Genomic DNA, 19,136 nt, shown 5'->3' on the forward strand with positions numbered 1-19,136 from the left:
GTCGAGGCACCCTGTGATCAAATTTAGATGCTTTCTGAGTATCACACAGGAGGAAAAGACTGCGTCTGTACCTGAGATGCACCTTACAGCCCGAGGAGACTGATCCACATCACATAGTAAGGTTTGGATTCACTTTGTAGCCTGGATATGTCGAAGTATCTTCACGGATTGTTTTAATTTTAGAAAAACAAAAATGATAATTAATTATTTTGGACCAGAGGTTGCTAGGAATACATGTGTTTAAAAAATAATAATTATGATGCACTTTTATAGCAAAACAGTAAAAAGTAAACTAATGTCAATTGAAATCTAAGATTAGAAAAACAATTTTGGTTGTCTAAGCACAAAGTTAAAACAGATTCTCTTTCTGTTGTTACTGAAGTTTTCAAGTCAAACGTTTCTAATCATTCATAAAATCTGACCTCACAGGGTTTTCAAGTCAAGAATCCCCCCCCCCCCCCCCCACTGTAATGTCACTGTGTGACTCCTGGCAGCAAAATGTTTTACCGATTTCAGGTTACAATTTTAAAAGGTGATTATAAAGTCTGCCAAAAAAAAAGAAAACAGTCATACTTCATCAGATATTATGTTCAACAACCAGTCTTTTCACAGGAAGAAGCAAAAAGCTGCAGGATGGAACAATAAAGGGATGACTGCAGGTGAAAGAGCTGCTTGTCCGTGGAGCCCTGGTCCACAGGTATATTTCTACCACTTATCACTCACTGCCTTCAATCACAGTGAAAGACAAAACTTGCAAATGTCACCAGTGTCTTCCAAGACACGGAAGTGGTTCGTGGCTTAAGTTCTGGTCCAGCTTTTCCTGTGAAACTGTTTCATTTGAGAAGGAATCTCAATGACTGCATGGCCCATCTCTGGCTGTTAAACAAAGCTTTTTTTAGGGATCAGAACTGCAGAGGTCCAAATCCCAACTATGCTCAACGGGCCAGAGTCGCATCCATCTCTGTCAGCTGCCGGTGCGTAGTTTATCTACGAGCTCTCACGCGAGCTCAGGTCGCGCCTCCATTTCTCCACGAGATGCCGTGCGCGCTCGCATGTACTCGCTGGTCTGAGCGGCCCCCTGACACCCGTTGCCACGGCGCCACCTCCGTACCGCCAGGAAGGTGTTTAGGCCGAACACACCTGTCACCAGGAAGCCGAAGACCTGCATTCAAGTGGAAACAGGAAAACAATGTCTGAATTTGAATGGGAAACCAAATAACTACGTGATTAAAGCCTTCTAAATTGGCCTCTGCTGACCTTTCAACAAGCTATCACTGTAAAACCTGCAGCTAACATAATCCTTAATAATATAAGGAGAACTTTTGGACGACAGAGCTCATGTTTCTGCAACATAGCTGTTTATTCAAAAACTGAATGACCTTTACTTTTTAGCCTTTAGTGAGTGAAGGTTTACAACTGAAGGTGTGTTCATCCGAGAAACTTCCGAGAAACTTACTACTGCTGCTTTTTCAGCTCCTGTGTTGTGGTTGATGCAGACCAGAAGAAGGGACGAGAGAAAGAACAAAAAGGTGCTGGCAGCAGTGTTAACCAGGTCCTGAAGGAAGACACACAGACATCAACATCTATTAGTACTGATCTAAAGGATTTCTTTCACAAATTTAGACACAAAACACCACCAGTAAATTAAAACATTTACGTTTTTCATCTAAGGTCCAAGGTGCTTTTCTAATTTTTTTTTTAACAAAGCCCTGTTTTCCTTCATAAAAGGCAGAGCTGATGATAATACATCCAGACCAACTGGATGAACAGAGGTCAAAGGTGAGTTTTCAGTGTCTATGGTTTTATGTTGAAAACTCGCCCCCAAAATGAAATAACGTTGGTAATGAAGAGATAGGAGTTCTTTTGCAACCATAATTGATGCAATGCATTTTAAAATTTTGTTTCTCTTATGCTTTTCATCAGTTCTCTTCTTTTCATTCCTTTTGCTTGTTTGAAAGATCCTTCACCATTACTGTCCGGCATGATCAGTCTGAACTCTGGTTAGACAGACAGACAGACAATGTTCTTCATTTATCAAACTTTCACTCTTCCAACCAAGCAAACTGCTTCCTGGTGTCTAACGATGGCCGTGAAAACAAAAGGAGCAGGAGGTGAGAGCAGAACACAGCTAAAACATCAAACCACCTAACATCTCATCTTACATACACACCCTCTTTGCACACATACTCCGCTCCCCACCCTTTTTGTTTTACATAAAAGGAAAATTAACAGACACACTCCTGTTTCAGGTCCTCCTCTGCTGTTTTCAGCCAGGAAAGGGTTAATAGTGAAACACTTGGGTTCCCGGATCTTGTGATCAGATGCATGATCGAAATCATTACAGACCGGTCTCTCATGTCATGTGACACAACAAGGCTTATACAATGGCAAGGTCCCACACAGTGACTGGACTCTGCTGTACATGAGCGCATAAACTCACAGCTGAAACACACAGCTCAGAAGGGCAAAACAACAGAAAACCAGTTTATGCTCCACTGATCAGCTGTTTAATCAGTAGTCGTTTTTTCCCCACATGCAAAGTGGAACAGTAAATGAGCAACAGAGTTATAATCCAGACCTTTGACCAAAGAATGCCCAACATGAATGTCGACACAGCAGGTCTTTCAAACAGCACACACTTCCATCTGTCTGCTGGATCTATAATCAGCTACTTCTGATTTGATGTGAAGTAGCTTCCTAAATATTCCCCTTCCAGTCACCCTGCTTTCATCTGCTGAAAAATTTGTTCACACCTTTTATTATTTGAGGTTCAGTTTTTGTGTATTTACTTTATGACTGGCCTTTGTGCCAATTGAAAACCCCTTTTCAATCAGTTCAGCTCAAGCAGCACAAAGAAAGCCTGTTTCATAAATGTTCTGAAATAAACAAAGATTAACTTATCATCATTTTTCAGAGAATTTTACAATTATTAGCTCGACTCACTCAATTTAGAATGACTTACTTTACCTAATAAAGTCAATGAAGCCAACAATGTCAGCAGGTGCAGCATATTGATTTGCGTGTAATTTGTGAAATATGAAAGCTGAAGAGAGCTGTTGACCTTTGCATGAAAAATGCTTTTTTTCACTTGTTTTCTTTTTGCTAGATTTCAATAACAAAAAACCTTTAACAGTTTTGTTTTTTTACTCCCACAGACAAGCAGGCTTGCTTGGTCTTTATTTTGATTAAAAATCAAATTCATATGGCTTCTGAAGGTTTTGTCGTTTTGACACAAAACACATTTAAATTAATTTCATTTACATTTTATGTGACCAAAACAGCAGCATATGATTTTAAAGGAAACTGGGACACAGTTTTCAACATTTTTTGCAAACCCATTTTCTATGGTTCTATTAATAAGTTCTGGTAAAATGAATTGCCTTCAGAAGTCACAACTAGAGTTCATCTGTGGGTAAGATAATGTTAGTACAAATACAGATGATCTGTGAACGCCTCAGAGCCCTGACTGAGCCTGAGCTGATTGGCAAAAGTTCTCTAGATGGGCTAAAATGATAGAAATGTGCCAGTTTAATATATCCTAAAGTTAAAAAAAAATGAAAAAGTTCAGGCTGTATGAATATTTTTTTAAGGTGGTTTTAATAAACTGAGCCTTAAATAATATCCAAGAAGACATGGACATCATGATACTTTGAAATAATCAAGATTTTTCCCAGAAAAAGTAGTTTCTGCACCAGCTGAAAGAGTTTGTAAAATTCTAACATGGTGGTAGAACTTTATGTATTCCTCCTGCCTGGTGAACATTTCTGTTTGACATAATGACCTGCTGGAAAAAGGTTGGTTATCAGTCTATCTCTGCAAAGTCAGCCTAACAAATCTTCTTTTTGTGAGTTTGTAGGATACACCTGGCTTAGGTACAAAATAAGGGACTGTTTGTTTTTTTTTTCTTTCCTGTTAGCAGCTCCCTGTCATTGCATGTGGCTGGTGAGCGCTCAGGTTTGAAAGTGGAAATACTCACTGAAGTGTAACTATGGAAACCCTAATGGCAGCAGCAGCAGAGCGCTGCTTATGAAATCTATTCTCCTGACAGGTTCTGCAAGCCTCACAGGGCCAGGCAGCCTTGTGCAGGAATAAAATGATGAAGGCAGGCTTTTTTTTTTCTGTGTCTTATGTCTGCCTGGGTGGTGGACTTCAGCTGTCAAACCCAAGAACGCCTTTATTGGATTCCACTTCTACTAAAGCAAATAAGACATGAGAAAAGTGGTGTCTGGGCTGGACTGCTGACAGATTAACAACTGATGTTATAAATAACTAGAAACCTTCACTGAGTGTTTATTTAATGGAAACTTTCAAGCAAAGAAAAATAACCATCTGACTGGATCTTGGACATTGGGATAACAGACTGATAACAATGAAATCCAAACACAGCATTTTTATTACAGTTTATATAAAATTAAATAAAACATTTGTTAAATTAAATACAGATTGGGTTTTTTTTTACAGTTCATCTCACTGAGCATCTTGATATTCTACAATGTAAGCACATTTTACATTTTAAACTTTTCAGCTGAATGGTGTCCAAACATTACTCAGGGTGGCTTCCCCTTGTGTACAGAGGTTGTACATTGTCATTTCATACCACTGCTTCAGCAGCTGGTATATTACTCTGGTCTGTTATTTTTCATAACATTCTGGACATGAAACATTCACCTCAGATTCTACAAATCAATTAAACAATGAATATTAAAATAGGGTTCTGTTCCCGAATAGTGGTAGCTATTTGGCTGCTTCTTTCAGACCTGATTTCAGAATCTATAATACGTTTTATTCTCTGTTAAAGATTGGCTAAATCTGCAATAACTTTAGATTCTTGAAAACACAGTTTGTTATCTGCGACATCACTTTGATCTTTGAAATGAGTCAATAAAAAGTTTCAATGATTGATCTGGCATCTATATGAGAGCCAGTTTAGAAATCACAGGTTCAGATTCACTCATCTATGAGGGTCAAAAATTCATGAAGATATGTATATATAATTTTTCATTTTAGCATTTGTTTATTTGCTTTTTTTCCTATTAGTAACTCAAAACAGAACTATCAATTAGATGGACAAAAACATAAGGTTCATTTGGCATATCAATGATAAGAATGTTACAAAGATAAAAATCAAGGAAAGTCTAGTATGTCACAGAAATTCAAAATCTTGTTGTTTAGGTAACTGAACATTCAATTTTGTATAAAATTCGTTTCTATACTTATCCAGACATGGGGACAGGATAACTGAGGGACGAAAGATTCTGGAAAATGTCAGGAAAACTTCTGTGAGAATTTAAGGGAGTTTTGGAAATAATAAAAATAAGAACATTTCTATGGGAATTACGGAAAATGGGTGCAATTGTATCCTGTTCTAATAAATTTGCTAAATATTATTTTGTCTAGGGCAGGCATAAAGGTGACATATATAAATTAAAGATTAATACCATTATATATATTTACCCTGGAGTATAATCAAAACTTTCTTCACTTTAGGTAGCCCCAGGCTTGTGCTCTGCATTCAAAAATGTGACTCAGTAGTCCAGGGTTTGATAAATCATCTCATGGCCTTAACACCAATGTGGCATGCAACGTGCTATGTGCATGTGATTGCAAAGATATACTCAAACTTGTTTATTTTCATACATTTTTGCAAATTTCCATAAATTCCCAGTAGCTCCTAAAGAAACCTTTTAACTTTCAGAATTTCTGAGATTTTGACTAAATTGTCTGTAAAGCAACAAAAGAAACTCAAACTCAAGCATTAATTTGTTGTTTTGATGTAAAAATAATTATAAAATGACCAATAACAGTAGCGACACATTCTGAAAGACACTGGTCTTGACCCCTAAACAACTACTAAACCATTGTGGCACGACCATCGGTCTGAAACGTCCAAAGTTCAGTCATGCATTCATTTTGATTAGTTGCTGCCTGTTCTCAGAACAAAACCAGATTATGTTTCACAAACAACCAAACTATCCAAACTGCTGCTCTCTTTCTAAAAAGAGACCTCCCCTTCTCTGTGCCCCCCCTTTTTGCTCTAATTGTGTCTGATTCCTTTAGTGTTGTCCTATTTCTTTACAGAATTTCTTTGTGTGGCACTTTTTTTTGACTATGAACTGAAAAAAATAACAATAATAAAATAAGGTAGGTGGTGTGAATTGAAGAGCTAGATCCTTAAGTTTAACATAATCACTGGTAATGATCAAATGACTTCACAGGAAAGTCCCGAGATTCAATTAATTTCCTTGTGGAAGGAGTCAGAGTCAGTCAAGGCCCGCCCTCTTGGCTGACAAATTTGTCACTAGAGACAAATTGAAACAATAAAATCCCGCAGCACAATTAAAACCCTCGACCAAACCATACACCAGCTCAGCACCACACGAGACTACTGTCAGAGTAGTTGGGAGAACAGGGAAGCAAAGCAGGAGGGATAACTGTTGGGTAAGTCTGTGAAATGTGCATTCATAGTGAAATTCCCAGGGGCCAAATGTGACTGAGGCAGCTTTGAACTTTGCAGACATTCTCAGCATGAGGCTGAGCCGACATTCAGCAGTGCAGCTGAGCTTTCTGGGCTCGCGTGACATAACGGTTTGGAGTAGCAGCAGAACTTGTGAAATATGGAAAGCAGCACCTACAACAATGACAAAGCTACAACACATTTTCTTCCCCTCACTTTTCCTAAATAATAATGCAGCCACAAGTCAGCCCACTTCAGAGTAAAGTATTTAAATTTGCTCAGTTTGAGACACAATTCGTGTAGTTTTCATATTTAGAACCTATTTGTTTAATTTTTGATCAGAAAAAACAAACAAACAAAACAATAATTTTGTTATTGTTTTGTTATTGTTAAGCTATTAATTTGAACCGGGCACAGAAAATGAAAAGTGAAAAGTCTCAACATGAGGATTTTAGATCATGTGCACTGCAGTGGTCAAACATGTTGGGTAGAAATTCTTAAATCAGCGCTTTTTAATTCACTGTGGCCTCTCAAAAGTCTGTAAAAGAGCTTTGGTGCACTGCTTCCAAAAGAGCTGAAGCCAAAACCCACCTTCTCTTCATGTTTGAGGTGGAACACTACACGAGAAAAACCACGAAGGAATCTGATACCTGTGGTTGGGTTTGGACATCTGATTTCACTGCATTGCCACGATATTCGCTGTAAGCTGTGTGACCCCTGGAAATACTGTTGGAGACAGTTTTGCAACACGGCCAGGATCTGCAGGAGAACACCAACCAGCTCATTTGCTTACAGCTGACGAAGCAAGTAGTCAAACTGCAGGCTCTCTGGACCAATGGCTTGCTGTAAGAATCAAGCCTTACTGCCTTGCTACATGCAGGACTCCAATAACATGATTCGTTCTTAGAAGTAAAACTTGAGTAGTGCAGTTTCTACTGTGAAAATACTTCAAAATCCTTATTTCTTTTAGGTTTGTCAGAAGATTACATTTTCTTAATATTTGTAGACTTGCCTTTGCACTGTATGGGTGAAATGTCTTGCATATCCTCCCATAAGTTATGAGACCAAAACAAACAAACAAAACAGCCATTTTATAACATAATCAAGTACCTATGTTGTCATAAAAATGCCATAAATCAAATATGACTTAAAATAAATTTTACTTGAAATTGAAATTGGGCCTCTGTCTCTTTAAAAACTCCTGCCCTTTCTGAAACTCCACCTTCAGGAAGTCATCACAACACCACTCCTCTATTAACCCTTCAACAGCATTTTTACCAGCACTGAGAAATAGCTCCTACAATGAGCTCAGCAAATGTGCAGTTTCACCAGGTGTTTGCTAATTGCTGCTGGCTAGTCTGAAGGAGCTGAGTGGGGCAGTTGAGGGGGGCGGTGCTCTGTGAGGCAGAAGCTTGAATGATAGGACACTTCAGCTCCGAAGAGGATTCGCGTCACCATTTACAGAAAGTAGCCTTGCTGCTTCTTTAAACATAAATCTGACATATATATACCATAAAATCAATAGAGCTACCTTAACAGTCAGAACCCATCAGACTGGTGCCCACTCCCACCTCGGTACGTACCGTCAGGTTCCAGTTGACCTGAGGAACCTTGATGTGGAGATTGAGGCAGAAGATCAGGAGAAGGACTCCTGTCACCACGAAGGCACTGCAGCTGACAAACTCAAATAAGTAGACCCCTCCACAGGGAGAACACATCATGATGGTCTCTATGCAGATGAAACTGATGAGTGACAGGACCTGCAGAGATCGGAAGAACAGAAAGTAAAGGATATGGTTAAGTTTGGGGGGAAAAAAAACATCCAGGGCATACAGTGTTGGATAATGTTTGTGGCATTAAAATGATATGAAAAATTTGCATAAAACTAATAATAATGTATGTTTAGCATACATTAAATCAAACATACATTTGATTAAAATCCATGCTGAACAAATGTTTGGAATAGAAAGACAAGACTCCATCAACCTTTAGTAAAGAGATTCTTTGCGGTAATGCTGGTCTAAAGCATGAAGGTCACTTTATGTTCAATATTTGATGGGACTGTGCTGGAATCCCAAACTTGCGAGTCCTATGAATAGACTAAAATTACCATAAGCTTTTCTCATGAGAGCTGCTGCTGCTGCTGGCAGCCTGGGACGCCTGACTGCAGCCAATTTCCATCAACAAACCACAAAATGGGAAAGAAATTCTGCTCTTTAGGAGTTTCTATGCCATCCAGAGCCCCAAAAGACACACAGATTACAGATTAGCTTTAAAATACAGGAAAACCAAGAGACATAACAGCCGCAAGGAAGATGCATATTTTGGACCCAAAACAGCTAAGCTAACATACACTGAAATCCTATTAAATCTATGTGAGAACATTTCATTTGGATTAGGCCTGTGCAATAAACAATAAATCAATTAATCGCACAATAAATTACAACTATCGACCTCATTTTAATTATCGGCTTTATCGTCTCTTCTGCCCTTTTTCTCTTTCTGTTGAAGACACTGAATGAAAAAAGCTAAACTCCGGTGCTCTCCACTGACCCTCCCTCCCTCATTTCCTTAGTGTAAAGCCCAGCGCACACTACACGATCTTAAGGTTGTCGGCCCATTTTCAAAACCTGACAGACCACACATTAGTCGACAGAAATCCTAAGTATAACGGTTCGTTCCTGCCGTGTGGTGTCCAATAATGGGCACAAAATAATGGCTACAAGTCCAGTGAACTAATTTTAAAACCAGGCATTAATCAATGCTTTACTACAATCTACCTGCAATGCATGTGGCTAGTGTCAGCGTAAAGTCCTGACTGAACGAAAATCATTAGAACCTATTTATGTCACGTTAAGGAAGAACAGCTGAAAAGTTACCGGGTTTATCAACTGCGGTAGCAATTTCGCTCCAACTCCTCCCCTTGTCATTTCTGTATTCTTTGCACAAAATGTTGAATAAACATTAATGTTGTTTCCACGTATCATCTCCAAAGTCCGCTAGACTTCGGGTTGCGCGTTTGGGATTCCTCTCCGTAATGTCCCCTCAGAAAGCATAGAGAGGAATCCGTGCTTTCTGATTGGTTACCTGTCACATTCAACAGGCTGAGTTCTGGTTCCCAGTCGGGGAAAACCCCTGATTTAGATCGGAGAGGCCACGACGATCTACCGTAACACACCACACACTACAGGATGATCGGTTACAAAATCGCAAGCGACAATCTTAGAACGGCCAAAGTTCTAAGATTGTCATAAGGGAAAAATCGGGGCAAAAAATCGTGTAGCGTGAACTATCGTATCAGGTAGTCGGATGTGCTCATCCTCTCTATTTAAATCTATTTAAAATATTTCAATCTATTTAAATCTAATGATTACTGTAGTATACAGACTTCATAATTTGCACTCTTTTGGTTGAATGCAGTATTTATTTCCACTTTGGCTTTATGTTGTTTAGTTTTTAATTAAAGTAAAATTTTGTTAATGGAGACTGAGAATATATTTTATTATTGTTTTTGGTTGTTTTGTTTATTTTGTTCATCAGTTCCAGTGTTAAGTGTTTTTTTGAAAATAAAGTGTATCTATCTTTGGCAGGAAATCGCATGCATTATTATGTCATTTCCATTAAATCAGTGTAAAAAGGTCTTCAAACAATATTATTGTTTATCGCAATAATTTTTGAGACAATTAATCACTCAGCAAAATTTGTTATCGTGACAGGCCTAATTTGGATTATCTGCACCTATTTATAAATTTGTCATATTTGGACAGTATTACATGTTTGATGTGTGTTACCAAGCACCATATTTCCACTAGCAGTGCCCACAGTTTTTAAAGAAGTATTTGACAGCCGTTACATTCATCTATGTGACAAATGCTTGGTAGGCTTTCCAGGGAAAAGCATTTCTGTCCTTCCATCAAACTGTGAACAGGTCCTTGTGAGCATGGTGTCATAAACATATTGAGAAATCTGAAGGTTTCTTATAAAAATCTGACACCTTGTGACAGAAAACAGAAAATAGGAAACAGATCATTGTTGGGTCTTCTAGCTGGATAATGATTGAGAAAACCACAACAACAAAAAAACATGACCAAAACAAGACAAGAATATTTCAGGCACAAAATCAAAGACTTTGTTCTATGCCCACCTTTGCCTTCAGACCTTCACCTTGTGGGGTGAGCTGATGAAAAGAGAGAATGAAAGGAGTACAGGCTGTCCAAAGAAAAATGAACAAAGAGTCCTCTCTTTATGTTACAACTTTTTTATAGGAGAAAATACTGTAAGTGCTCTCCTGTTGGCAAAGGGGACGATGGACAGTATTAACGGTAGGGATGCAGATGATTACCACATTTTGATAAAAGAAAAATATCTATATTTTTCTCCCTCTGAATAAACGTAATTTGAGTTATAGGTTGATTTGGTGTGTGTGTGTGTGTGTGCAAGATTCTGCTACGGCTGCAAATGATTCATTTAATCTAAGTTGTACATGTCAATAAGTTGTGAAGGATTCCTCTTGTTATTTGCTGGGATCACTAATACAAGATATGCAAGTAAATGTTTCTCTTTGGAAGTGTTGTAGAAAATACATTTTAGTAGATAACTGGCTTAGGAGAAATTTTTGAATATCACATGACTAAGCCTGACATTTCTATACAGACACTCAGCTGCCAAAATCATGGATAGAGACTCAAGCAAAATTGATCAGTTTTGGTAGTTTTGATCCATAAGTTGTTGTTCCTGCTAGTTTTACTGCCATTTTAGATGCCTCTACAGTATGTGTAAATGTGAAATATGTGGCCTTAAAATGATGTCTTGCATCCTAAAAAAGCCTTCCGCATCAGATTATAGATTGAGTGATAATATGGATGATGACTTTATGGTTTAATATATTGTCAAACAGGAACTAATGAGCCTTCAAACTACAGAAAAGACAGTATGTATAAATAAGATATTGGTACTGACAACCCGGCAGCAACCTTTGCATTGACTGAGCACAATTAACATTCAGACTTGCAACAAGCTGTGCTGCAGAGCAGCATATCTACAGGAAACCTCTTCCTGTTTGCCACAGAGCAGGCACAACGGGGGAATTGCACAGATGGGAGATTAGGAATGTGGACAGCTTATCTTTTTCAACTTATAATTGGAATAAAAAAAATTTAAAAAAACCTGAGATTGATGTGTGGGGGAAACAGGACGCTAAAAAATTGATCTGTAAAAACTCATTCAATTTCATGATAGTTCTTGGTCCTCACACTTCTTACAAACTAAGGTGGTACTAATAGCAAGAAAAGCTACTTTTTATTCATATTTCATAAATTAAAAAATTGGAACTAAACTTGACATGCAGTTCAATTTGCTTGAAAACTGTGAAATACCCATTTAGTTTAACTATGAATAGCAATCAGAAAATCACACACCAGCCAGTCCATTCAGGCCTAATTAACAGACTGTCTATGTGAAGGGATCATGCTGCTCTCTGACACTATGGCATCCCGGGCAGTGAGCCACACAACCAATCTGAAAAACAGTCATTGACTGTCACCACCTGTTTATATCACCCAGGTTTAAAAAAAGAGACTCAGATTATGTACGGTTGAAGAAGAAAATGTTTCATCACTGTTATTTTCAAAGACTGTTTCCGAGATTTCAAAACTGAGACTTTAGTTTATCGAATGTCACACTTTTTAAAAGATGACACTAACAAAATCTTCCCTTTTTCTGAAGCAACTGTATATTAAACCAATAAAAAGAAAAAGAAAAATAAGTAATATGCCCATCAGTGCAAAAAAGTGAAAAACGTTCTCAGCCAACAATTGTGAGGATAAAGAGCTTCTTAAGCACATCTGTTCGGGCCTGAAGTTGTGTGTGTAGTTGGACGGCAATCCGTCTGTGACTGCAGCATAAGTGCAGGCAAAGAAAAGTGGAGAGCTGCTTGAGCTGAGAGATGATGTCATGTCTCAAGAGGAAAGCATATTGCTTCCACAAGGTCTCTGTGTAGCAGGTGTCAGGCGATCGCAGGAGAGGTGGAGGAGGTGTACAAGGACCATGCTAAATTATATTATAATGATTTTCATATCGACCTTCACTGATATGCAGCTTCCTTTCATCATGTATAAACACATGATTATCCACACCAGCTGTCTCCTTCTTGCCTCCTATACTTGAAGGCATGTACTAATCTGTAGGATTAAACACACTAGTTGTGTATATAGACGTATTGGATGCTGATCCTCTTGTTACACACCATCTGTTATGAAGAGGTCTTACTAAGCTACGTTATAGGCTGCACCTCGATGGGCTGGGATGATGTTCTTCTGCTGTTATTGAAGATACGAAAGCTGGTAAATTCAGTGTGTTTCAGTGCATGTTTACTGTCTTAATGGAATATATCAACCTCTGAAAATAAAATGTTCACCAAATGATAGCTAGAGAAGTCTCTCTCATTGTAAATAGTTTCTTTAGATCCACAGAAAAGAACCTTACCACAATATGATATCAGAATTTGTGGAAATATGATCTCAAACAATGTTTTCAGTGGTGTCTATTTTGCCATGAGGGCTCCAGCTCAGTGGGAGCACTGTCAGGCTCTGAGGGGTTTCAGTTTCTTAACAGTATGTGTAGGGACACGTGGCGAATATTGGCTTGTTGACCCAGTCACAGCCCAAAGACAAAGACAGGCCTGCTGCCGCGCTAGTCACACCCTGGTCAGATTACATCAGTCAGCCCGGGTCAGGTTCAGTCCATGTATTCATTTAGGAAGACCAGAGAGGTCGAGGGGATTGTTGAGCATCTTGGTGCAGATGCATTTCAATTGCTCCAGACTAGCATGATGACATGTTGATTAGTTTAGCTGTTTGAGCATCAACCTAGACAACCAGTGCCGTTAGTGCAGTGGCAATTTTTAGTATGAGTTCTGTGGCTCATCACCCTGGGTGGCTTTGCCAGGGGGCGCCACAAATGCTGCCAGTTGCTTCCTGAATTAGTTTTCTGTTGCTTATTTGCATGTGCAGTACGTGGAGAGGAATGATTGCTATCATCATCGTTTCACGGTCAAGTAGTCTAAACTTTAACATCCTTAGAGGGTTTAAGCCTGATCTGAATCATTCTATATCAAACATAGACCCTTTTATATAGTCAAATTCTGAGAGGTATAGTAACTTGGGGTACAATGAAGGAACTTCCCCAGGGACCCACTGATGCAAGTACCACCACTGCTTTTATATGTGGTATTATGTTAGGTTAAAACGGGGCCTAGCTAATATCATAATTAGGTATTGTTACTAATGTGCTGCCAATGCTATTCAACTGAGACATTTTTACTACTGGAACATGAAGTTCATAAAGGCTATTTACTGTAGACCTGCAGCCTATGCTGTAGTTTCACAACGGGATATGCAAATACACACAAATGCTCTCCGGTCAGCTTCATAAAGCAGCATCTACATAAAATCCAGGTTTGGTCAATGAAACCCCAGTGAAAGGAAAAATGCTAAATTATTAGTAAATCTTTCTGATTGCTCATTGAGCATTCCAAGATAATCTTTCATTGTGCTTGTCATGTTAGCAGAGTCAGTTCCTGCATGAATGTAATTTTGGCTGCTCACATTATCTCCTTCTAGAGCCTCTCCTGTTTGTCTCTGTATCAAGAAATTTTCAGAAAATGTAAGAGTCCAGTCCAGATATGGACTAGTAAGCTGCATTGAAATACAACTAGATGTACACTTGGGGTATTTAGCATTCAGTAAATATTGTATAAAACACTGAAATAGTTCTACAGTATGAATGTAGGTTTGAAAAATTTAGCATAATATCACTAAGACAGGTTTTTCCATTGACTCAACATTAATTAATCTAACAAAGCACTATAAACAAGTGATAGGATGAGTTTTCTGATGTGTCTGTAGTCACTATTATACAGCATTATTACAAGTTCTGCACAAAAGAAAAATAATTCTTATGGTGTTGTGTGCTATGAGGAAAAGGCTTTAATTTGCAAACCCTGAAACTCCCTCTGCATTGCAATAGTTATATTTATTTGATTAATTTCAAAAACTGATTTGTTTATTTGTTTCTTTTATAACTCCTTGTCTAAAAGGTCTGAGTCTAATACACATTTATTTGAAACAAGTCACTTGGAAGTAGCCACTGAAATGGGGAGAGGACAAGGTATTCCATCACACTCCTTTCTCAGTGTAAAAGGTTAAAAACCAGACGAGTTTATGATTCATAATGCAGATTCACGATTCATATTCTACAATGCCTAGTAAAGAAATACTTTTTATTTTGTTCTGTGGGGATGGTAATGACTTCCTCTTGTAACTGGATAAAGTTTACCTATTTACAAATGACACAGCCTCAAGGATCTCTTTCCAAATCACAGTCCTGCATTTCATTGCATGCAGCCATTTCTGCACTGTTTGATACGAGCTCTAACATGGTCATCATGTAGCCTTGGACTGCTCACAGAGAATTTAAATTACAGGCCAATGGCGCTTTTAGCGCTTGGCTAGAAGTCGGTAAGGCTCCTCAGAGATACTGAGTGTAATCTTGAAAGACTTTCATTGGTCCTCTCTTTGTCGGTGGAGGACAAATATGACCACCTCAGCTGGAAAAATCATTATCGCAGTGGAACAAACCACTGATACAAACGAAGACAAAAGTGTAGCAGGAGGATACGCACTACTACCTTAAAAAGTATTCACAACCCCAGAATTTTATCACATTATGTCACATTACAAGCTTAAATACATTTTATTTTTCCTGATGAACCAATAGTGGAAGAAAAGCAGTTCATTATTTTCAATAACTTTGGGGGTTTTTTACATATAAAAGTGGGTTTCAACTTTGTATTCAGCTCCTTTTACTCTGATACCCCTGAATAAAACTTAATATCCAGTGAAACAGCCTATTCACAGAACAAGTATCAATCCTGCACTCTGTAAGTCTGTCTTTTATGAGAGAATAGTAAGACTGTTGACTTGTTAAAAGAATGCTAAAAGATTCCCCTTCCACAGTTCGCCAAAAGCTACGTGAAGGCAAAGAAAACATATGACAGATTATTCTCATGTGAATAAAAAAGAACTTTTTGGCCTGCATGAAAAAACACAATGTTGTGGAAACATCCTTACAACACCAAGCCCACCATGAAATATGATCATCATAATGCTGTGAGAACTGTGAAGCTGGGTACAGTTTAAGGGAAGACAAATGGGGCTAAAAAAAGGTGCAATCCAGCAAGAAAACATGCTAGATGCCAGAAAAACAAATACCATCAGCATATAGCCAGGCCTTCCACGGAATGGTTTATATCAGAGTATATCCATGCATTAGAATTTCCTAGTCAAAGTCCAGTCATTAACCCTGCTGAGAAATTTTGGACGTGACTTTTGATGATTTCCATCTGACTACACATGAGATATTATGAAAGGAAGAACAGGCCAAAAATTTATTCATTAGATGTGCAAAGATAGTCAGGACACCACGAGCTGTAACAGCAACAAAAGATGGTTAAATTAGATAGGACTCTATATTGTTGCAATTCTCACACCATATTTGTAAAAACTTATTTTTACTTCTCTTCTCAATAAACCATTCTCTTGGGTTGGCCACAGAAAAATCCCAGCTTTTGTTTGTAATGTGACAAAATGTAAAATATCCCCATAGATATGAAAACTTTAGTACATTTAGGACATTAGTAAGTTTAACTGCATCTACCTAAAAGTATTTAGGGAATTATAGATACAGGCAAAGCCTTTCAAGCTAGAAAGTGCACCTTTACATCATTTTGGCAGCAGGTTATTATTCTAAAACTGACATTCCGAACTTTCGTATCAAGATTATCCAACTTTAAGCATCAACAAATATACCCCCAATCTTTATCTTACAATAATGAAGGACTGGACTTCAGTGTAGGCTTATACTGCTAAATAACTATTATGGTTGCCTTTCAGTGCATGAGTTTATATTGACATTATGTCTGGCATGCAAAAAAAATCCATAGCTCTTCCTAAGTCCTGCTTGCCTTGTAAGAGAGGATGTTTGCTGCATATATATGTATGCACAGTTCTGGGCAATACGTAATAACTATGCATCCAAGCACGACCCTGTTTATATTCATGAAAAACAATAATGCTGTTTGTCTGGTGTTGCAGTCCATTACCACTTAAGCGTTTCTAGCAAAACTAAATAAACTGATGTCTTGTGCTGCAGCTGAGTCAAAATCAGGTGGTATTTGAGCATAAATCTACTTAGCAAGCTCCAAACTTCTCCCACACTGATGACAGATGGCTTCCTATACTACCTTTCTCACATGCACAAAGGTAAACATCGCAGGTGTGTGCAACAGCTGAGACTTTCTGTAATTTTCTCGCACACTCCAGCAAGCTGCCAGAGAATTTAAGCGTTTTGTTGTTTTTTTGTTTTACTGCAAGCCAAGCTCTAAAAGTGAACAAAAGATGGCTGCACCAACCGTTTGGTTATTTAGGTCACTTGTTTTGTAGGTAAACACTGGCTGAGGTAATTACTACTCCATGTTTCCTGTTTTGGACACACAACACTTTATGTGCACAAGTGTGTGCTGTTTCGAATTGTCTGGCACCAGAAGAAGAGAAATGGTCAGGCCTTCATAGATATTTCCTCCACTACTGAGTTATCAGATCTTTGGGAGAACTCGTTTTACTTTGTTGTTCCCTCTGAACACAGTTCAGACGTTTGGTTACAGCATACTGGTCTACAAAAGTATTTCTGGTGACACTAACGAACAGCTTCCCCACCAAATGTTATCAAACTAAGTCCAGCTTAACATTGAGGGAGAGCCTAACAATAAAATCCTAACATAGAAACGGGGAAATTGTTAACAGTGGAATGCAGTTCCATGATCCTGCAAAGTGACCTCTGCTTCTTCATGGGCTGGTGATCCTGATGTGGGTAACTACTTCTGCGTGCTCTTGTTATTCCACAAATTCTTCTGGCAATAAGCTTTGAGTTGATCGCATGTGTGAGTTAAATAATTCCTAGGAGAGGTGACAAGGAATCATTGCATTCTTTCAGTAACACTTAAAAAAATTCCTATAAAGCTGGATGTTTCATCCAACTTCAGTGCGTTATTGGCTTATGTTGTGCGTCATAGTTTGATATATTCAGATACACATCTGTGAGCGGCGCAGCTCAACGTTTGCTTGAACTCACCACTTCCACCGCCTTCAAAATCCCGAAGTAGGACATGAGGTACTCCATGTCGCACCTCATCGCCCCCAAAACGTTGCGTGAAAGGACGGGCTCCGTGGTGGGCTGGTACGGGCTGCTGGCCCCGGAGATCATGGACGTGTTGGAGGCCTCGCCGTCAAAGCCCTCGGTCTCCTCCGTGGTCCTCATTGTGATATCGGGAGAGGCTGGACCCTTAGCAGCAGAACTGTTTACTCACAGCATAAAAAGGGGGAAAACGGGCGGCGGTGACAGCACGCCAGGCGTTTACGTTGCGGCGCAGGCTGTGTGGCGAAGAACAGACTTTGTTTCATGCAGGCTAGAGGTGGACGGAGAGAACCAACCAGAAGGTCCGCTTATCATTGCCTCATCCTGGGATAGATGCTCTGGAACACGACGCGCAGGGGAAAGCAAGCTGCAGCGTTTCCTCCTTCTGGCTGAGAGAGCCGCACTTATTTCTTGGGTCACTAGTTCGAGTCCCAGTGTTCGTTTAGTCCGGGCGAGGTTGGTTATTATTCAGGTCACAGATAATGTGCCACTTATAAGCGAGAAAAACATCCGATAAATTTGGTGCTGAAGAATGCTAGGAGATCCCGGTTGCCTTCCTAACTAAGTCAATTACAGAAGCGCGCAATGATTTGGTCGCCGCTTTGCTCGCTGTGGATGGAAAGCCAGCTTGTCCCCGCCCCTCTGAAAATCTGCACATTCTTGAGTAGGCTCAGTGCCCGTTTTATTCCCAAACAGCCTGTAAAACCATTTCAGTCTGGATCACGTCGAAGGAGCCGAGCATAGCTGCAGACTATTATCTCTCTACTAAACTATCAGTTTGATTCTGGAGTCTTTTGCCCCAGTTCTTTGTCCTTTGAATTCTTTGTAACTCCTAGTTTAATGGCAGTATCTGTGGGGCCTACTAAGCAAAGAGTTGATTTCATGTAATACTTGAAAACAACTACATTTTCCTCTGTACATTTTGGTTTCTCTCCAATAAGTTAAAGTAAGCAATTGTCAACACACCACACTTAAAGAATTTAAATAGTCTCAAGTTTCTCATTGAAGTTCAGTTTGCTTGCGCTTTTCTGCCATCTCGTGGTGAAAGCAGGTATTACAAGCTACAAAATTTAAAAGTCTGAAACTAGAACGCCGATAATGTTTCTTTAAAATACCATGTAAATGTGAAACATACCTGCATATGTCAAACAAGAAATCAGTCTTTGCACATTTACTGCCCCGTTATTATCGACATGTTTAAAATGTATACATAAATAAAAATCGGTCCTTTGGGGTGGAGTTTTGTTTGCAAAGAGGAAAATAAGTATTTACTTGTCCCACTTACAACAACCTGGAGAGCTCTGTAGTTTTCATTCTTAAGTGTTAGACATTAAATCTAATTTTAAAAATCTAGGAAACCACATATCATTTTGAAATATTATAGATATTTGATTAAATAGAAGCAAATAAATTCAAAATGTTTTATTGATCC

At 38.8% G+C, this 19,136-nt stretch overlaps 1 protein-coding gene across 1 annotated transcript; it reads right to left on the minus strand.

Moving 5' to 3' along the window:
• Nucleotides 1-488: 488 nt before the first annotated feature.
• cmtm4 (CKLF like MARVEL transmembrane domain containing 4) lies at nucleotides 489-18,335 on the minus strand. The gene is made up of 4 exons (XM_023332517.1): nucleotides 17,642-18,335; nucleotides 8,038-8,214; nucleotides 1,457-1,555; nucleotides 489-1,162 (listed from the first exon to the last, which is right to left on the minus strand). Exons 1-4 carry the CDS (start codon nucleotides 17,825-17,827, stop codon nucleotides 998-1,000), a joined length of 627 nt encoding a protein of 208 aa, XP_023188285.1. The 5' UTR covers nucleotides 17,828-18,335; the 3' UTR covers nucleotides 489-997.
• Nucleotides 18,336-19,136: the final 801 nt, after the last annotated feature.

Source organism: Xiphophorus maculatus, chromosome 4 (assembly GCF_002775205.1).
Source record: "Xiphophorus maculatus strain JP 163 A chromosome 4, X_maculatus-5.0-male, whole genome shotgun sequence".
NCBI lineage: Eukaryota > Metazoa > Chordata > Actinopteri > Cyprinodontiformes > Poeciliidae > Xiphophorus > Xiphophorus maculatus.

What these genes read in the sequence shown, in the direction of transcription:
- cmtm4 (XM_023332517.1), bottom strand. Translation starts at nt 17,827, where the DNA reads ATGAGGACCACGGAGGAGACCGAGGGCTTTGACGGCGAGGCCTCCAAC. An exon ending in AGGTCAACTGGAACCTGACG is followed by an intron (nt 1,556 to 8,037) that starts GTACGTACCGAG and finishes GTCTTCCTTCAG; the next exon opens with GACCTGGTTAACACTGCTGC. An exon ending in GAGCTGAAAAAGCAGCAGTA is followed by an intron (nt 1,163 to 1,456) that starts GTAAGTTTCTCG and finishes ACTTGAATGCAG; the next exon opens with GTCTTCGGCTTCCTGGTGAC.